The 5,329-nt window shown below is 51.7% G+C and overlaps 1 protein-coding gene across 1 annotated transcript in view; it reads right to left on the reverse strand.

Moving 5' to 3' along the window:
* The window catches only part of MINA (MYC induced nuclear antigen), a 19,321-nt gene extending 14,572 nt beyond the window's left edge, over positions 1 to 4,749 (reverse strand). The window contains exons 1-4 of the mRNA XM_006774966.2: positions 4,673 to 4,749; positions 3,485 to 3,955; positions 1,383 to 1,502; positions 192 to 320 (exon numbers count right to left, since the gene is read on the reverse strand). Coding sequence (XP_006775029.1) covers positions 192 to 320; positions 1,383 to 1,502; positions 3,485 to 3,916 — 681 coding nt within the window. The 5' untranslated portion in view covers positions 3,917 to 3,955; positions 4,673 to 4,749. The remainder of the gene's footprint in view (positions 1 to 191; positions 321 to 1,382; positions 1,503 to 3,484; positions 3,956 to 4,672) is intronic.
* Between the last annotated feature and the right edge of the window lie 580 nt (positions 4,750 to 5,329).

Below are 5,329 nucleotides of genomic sequence, written 5' to 3' on the forward strand. Positions count from 1 at the left end.
GGGAAATGAACTTAGCGCCTCCTTGGCTCACTTCAGCCAGTTACCAGGTGCCTTTGGAAGCTGCAGTGCTGGGGGGAATGAGCCGCCTGCCCCGAAACCCTGGGGCACACTCCCATGGGCCCGCGAGGGGATCACTGAGCCTCAGACCTGAACTGGTCTTGGGAGGGGCGCCCACAGCGGAAGGCCCGTACCTTCAACGTGAACTCGTGTGCCGGCCTCCCGAGCCTGTCCTCTGCCTCCACGCTGTACTCGCGCGCCAGGGGCACCGTGGGGTGGTAGAGGCGCCAGTGCTTCTGCCCCTCCAGCTGCAGGATGAACACCTGGGGAGGGAGAGCCACAGGCCTGAGGTCAGAGCTGCCTCACAGGCGGGTGCTCCTGAGGGAGCCACCGGGGGCCCAGATGGATCACCCGTTTCAGATAAAAAATAAAAATGAAGATCAGACACATTTCACTCCGCACAAAGAGCCGCCACTGTGGCTTTAACCTTTAAGAGGGATATCATCCTTCTCCCTTCCGTGAGGCCTCGCCGAGTTCTCTACATCCCACGACAGACCACAGTCTCATTCCTTCAATCTCCGACCCGACAGCCTAAAGCCCATGATCTCTCGCAGCAAAGCTGAGCTTCAGAGATGACTGGATGTCTAAGATCCTGAATATAATCTCTGGCAGGTAGGAAAGCTTTAAGGTTTTAGTTCTTCATTCAGCCAGAGATATCTCAATACTCTGCTAAAAACGTGTTTTTAAAGAACCTAGACCTTTTGGAAAATGCATTGATATCAAATTGCTCTTAAAGGGAGAAAAAAAAATGACTTGTTACTAATTACTCTGTGTTCACACCTTGTATTGGTACAAAAATAAAACTACAAAATACCTAAGCCAAAACGCTAACTGTTTCTGGCAGCTCCCGGGGAGTGAAATCAACGCTTGTCAAGGTGCCAGTGCTTCAGGGAAACCATGACCTTCACTCCAGCTGCCCCTAGATTTTCACAAATGGAAAAATATATGTATTTCTGGCAGCTACAGAAAAAGGACAAAGTGAAAGCAGATGTAAGGTCTGCTCTGTGGCTTCACCTTATTAAGGACCATACACTGCCAAGTGAGAAAGCCAATCACACTTTTCTGTAGATAAACCCAACAGAAGGTGTGGCCCTCATATCAGTCTGCTGGAAACGACCCGTCCCCTCGGGGAAGGAGCAGGAAGGAAACCGTTGGGTGGACTTGGTTTTGGCCCAACATCCAGGTGAGGTCGAGGTCTCCAGAGACGCTGCAGGAAGAATGGACAGAGACCTGGCCCAAGAGGTGGCCTGAACCCTGACCCCCATCCTGACCTGACAATCAGCAACTCCTCCTCCCCCGGCCCCACAGCGCTCTCCTGCTCTCACCTCGACGTCATCATAATGGGGCGGCAGGCCCTGCGAGCCGGCAGGGGTTATGTACACATTCGAGCCAACCAAGGAGCCAAAGTAGCATTCCAGCTTCTCCTGGATCCTCCAAAGTTCATCCTTCAACAGAGGAGGGAAGGGGGAGGGGAAAAGCCCATTAACAGTGAGACGGGCACATGTTCTCATTTGCTTAGGTCTGTACTGAGCTATTAGCTCCCAGATCCCGAGAATTAAGAAGCTGAAAGAGCCGACACCTCTGCCCTCGAGAATTTTCTGCGCGAGGACTGACCCCACAGAAAAGCCTAGAGCGCAAAACCGAGACTGGCAAGGTGGGCAGGCCTTTCAGCAGGGAGATGACAGGATCCAATTTACATTTTTATTGTATTTATTTCTTTTTATCTTTGTTGTTGAAAGTATTACAAATGTCCCCCTCTTTTCCCCTACTGGCCCCCTCCACCCTACAGTCAATCCCCTGGGACATATAAGTTCTTTTCTTAATCTCTCCCTCCCCCGCCCCTTCCCTCTGAGTTTAGTCCGTCTGTTGCTTGCCTCCATGTCTTAGAAGCTCGTTCTGGCCACTGTGTGGAGAATGGACTGTCGAAAGCAAGAGATACCAGTCGGGAAGCTACAAAGGCAGCAGTGAGGCGAGGAAGGAGTGGGTGGAGGGAAGGGAGAGGAAGTAGAAAGGTCAAGACGCACGTGGAAGTAGCACTGCCGGGACCTGCTGATGGACAAATACTCCCGGGCTTTTGCCTTGGACAGGGAGCTAGCTCCCAGCTCCATCCACTGAAATGGGGAAGACTTGCTAAAGAACAGCTTTTCGAAGGGGGAAAAGGAGTTCTCTCATAGAAATATGGAGCTTGAGCTGCTAGAACCCCGTGTGGAGACGTCTTTAAGTGAGCTTCTGGCTGTCTCCGTCTCAAGTTCCGGCAAGAAGTAAGGACGAGAGACTTACATTTGGGAATTCCCCGCACAAAACTGATACGTAACGGGATGGGAGGAGAAATGACAACCTAGAAAATGGGTACAGGTGGAGAAGGGGGAAAGGGGCCGAGTACCTGCCCTCTCTCCAGGCACTAATCCCCTCTTCAGAGTATAAGCCAGGCTGAGGGGCCGGAGGGGAGCCACATACCCCTGCCAGAGAGAAAGAAACCAGGCTTTCTGGCAGCTGTGGGGCGGGCGGGGGACTGAGGCCACATGGACATCTGCACGGCTCTGCAGCCTCTCCCTAAGGGGTGGGCCAACTTTTTGACTCGAGGGCCACAATGGGTTCTTAAACTGGACCAGAGGGCCGGAACAAAAGACTGGATGGAGTGTTTGTGTGAACTAATATAAATTCAAAGTAAACATCATTACATAAAAGGGTACGGTCTTTTTTTTTTTTTTTTTTAGTTTTATTCATTTCAAACGGCCGGATCCAGCCCGCGGGCCGTAGTTTGCCCACGGCTGCCCTAGGCAGATGCAGGCCGTAAGGGAGACAAGTACAAGAAGGACACGACCACCGTGATGCTACTCTGCCTGCCTTAAATTACAAGGAAGGGACAAGCCCAACGGAAATGTCTGCCTTCCACCGAGACAAGAGCCAGCCAACGGAACTTTTAACATCAGCAACATAATTTAGGTTTGCAGCTCTATGCCACCCAACCATGTCCACCCTGCATGTTGGACATTTTCTAACAATTCAGTCAAAAGAGAACACAGGCCCTAACCGGTTTGGCTCAGTGGATAGAGCGTCAGCCTGCGGACTCAAGGGTCCCAGGTTCGATTCCGGTCAAGGGCATGTACCTTGGTTGCGGGCACATCCCCAGTAGGGGATGTGCAAGAGGCAGCTGATCAATGTTTCTCTCTCATCGATGTTTCTAACTCTCTATCCTTCTCCCTTCTTCTCTGTAAAAATTCAATAAAGTATATTTTTAAAAAAAAAAGAGAGAACACAGAATCTCCTCATTTGAGATGCATTTGAAGACCAAACAGGCGTTCCCCCTGCTCAAGCTGGCAGGAGGCAAATCACCAGGAGACCACAGGTTCGCCCCTGAGCTGGTCTGTGGCCACACGTTAACCCTTCAAACACGCGAGGATTCCGCGGGGGGAGAACCTGTTACCTTAAATCTCTGAGGCTGGTGAAACTGAATTGTTGCCCTTTTCTGATCAAAATCTTTTCTCAGCTGGAGGAAGTGCACTTTGCCATCTTTATTTAAAACCTTCTTCTTCCCATGGACACAGCGGCAGACATTTACGTCCCGGCCATAGTACAGACCCCGGCCGCACAGACTCTTCAGGTCTGAGAGCCTGAACAGGGCCTGGTAATACGCAGCCAGCGCAGGGTCCTCTCTCTGAAGGAGCAGGGGCTTCTGCTCCCAGAATTCCTTGAAGAAAGTCTCCGTCTGGATGGGCGAGATTAAACTTTCAAAGAAGCCACTGGGGCTGTCGAAGTTTAAAGCGAGGGGCCCCCCGGCCGCCTCCACCTTCGGCTGTTTGCAGGGAGCAGGCCCCTCTTCCTGCCCAGTCCCCGCGGGCTTTGCTTTCTTGGGCATCGTCCCGTCTTCCAGGCGAAGCTGTGAGGGGAGGCAAACCTAACACAAGAACAAGGAGCACGTGTTGGTGTCCGCAGGTCCTGCGCAGCCAGGCACGGCCGTGGCCACAGGAGACGCTGTGGGACCAGGCCTTTTCCTCCGGTGCAGCCTGGAGCCCACACACCATTCCTCCCGGCCAGGATTCTACCTGCGGATCCCACATTCCTGAGGACAGCACGCTGTCCGTGCACCCAGCACTGTGCTGGGAATCCTAGTTTGTTTATCAGGAAGCATAACTATCCCGACTTAAATGATGCGACTCTCTCAGCAGCTTCCTGTCACAGCTCAGCCTGCGGCCACTGACACAGCAAAATAGAAAATCCTTTTAATTTGGCTTCAATCAGCACCAGGTCCCAAGTCTGAGATGTACTCTGAGTCACAGACACTTGGCTGCAGAGCCACCAACAGCGCCCACTCCAGGCGCTCCGCACCACAGCGCCGCCCCATCTGCCCGCCAGGACGCCCACGGCGCGTCCCGGGCATGGTGTCAGCTGGCGGCCGGAGCAAGAAGCAGCCTGCTCCCAAGTCTTCCTCAACCACGTGAAACTCCCACTTCCAAATCTCAGCTTATGCCTGAAAAGTGTCACTTTATCAGAAACCTCTCTCCCATTAAAAAACAAACTAATTAGAAGCTGAAAAGTGAAAGCTAAAGGTAGTTATATTCCAAGTCTTTAAAAAGCTGTAAGTTAAACATAACAACATACCCACATCACAAACCTCTACCACAGCTGCTCCATCTCGGACGTGCACGTGCCCTGGGCGCTAGGCCTGCCGGACAGAGGGAGGAGGTTCTCACAGTGCCCAGGCCGGGGCACTGCTGGCCCGCAGACCACACTGCAGGAGCAGGAGCAGGAGCAGCAACACTCGCAAGCACTGCCAGACCTCTCAGAACTGACCCCAAACCACAACTATGGTTATCAAGCAGGTGGCCTTCGTCTGGGGTTCAAGAATGGTAATTCAAATTAGATGAATTTCCTGAAACTGCAAATTTCCATTTAAACTTTTATTCTTTCTAGGAGGCGGTGGTGGGTTCATTGCTTTCACCGGATTCTTAAAGGAGTCTCTGTCCCCAAAAAAAGTTATAAAACTCTGCACTTATAGACCTAGCCGGTGTTTCTCCATAGTTAGAGCGGCTGCCTGCTCACCAAAGGGTCAAGGGTTCGATTCCTGGGCGCATGCTTGGGTTGTAGGTTCGATCCCCAGCCCGACTTGGAGCATGTGCAGGAGGCAACTAATTGATGTCTCTCTCTCTCTCTTCCCTCCCTCCCACTCTCCTCTCTTTTCCCCTTCTTCTCCCTAAATAATAATAATAATAATAATAATAATAATAAGACAAACATAATTATTTTACTACCAGACTGCTAGGAGCCAAAT

The sequence above is a fragment of the Myotis davidii genome, unplaced genomic scaffold (genome assembly GCF_000327345.1).
Source record: "Myotis davidii unplaced genomic scaffold, ASM32734v1 scaffold48, whole genome shotgun sequence".
In the NCBI taxonomy this organism is placed as follows: domain Eukaryota; kingdom Metazoa; phylum Chordata; class Mammalia; order Chiroptera; family Vespertilionidae; genus Myotis; species Myotis davidii.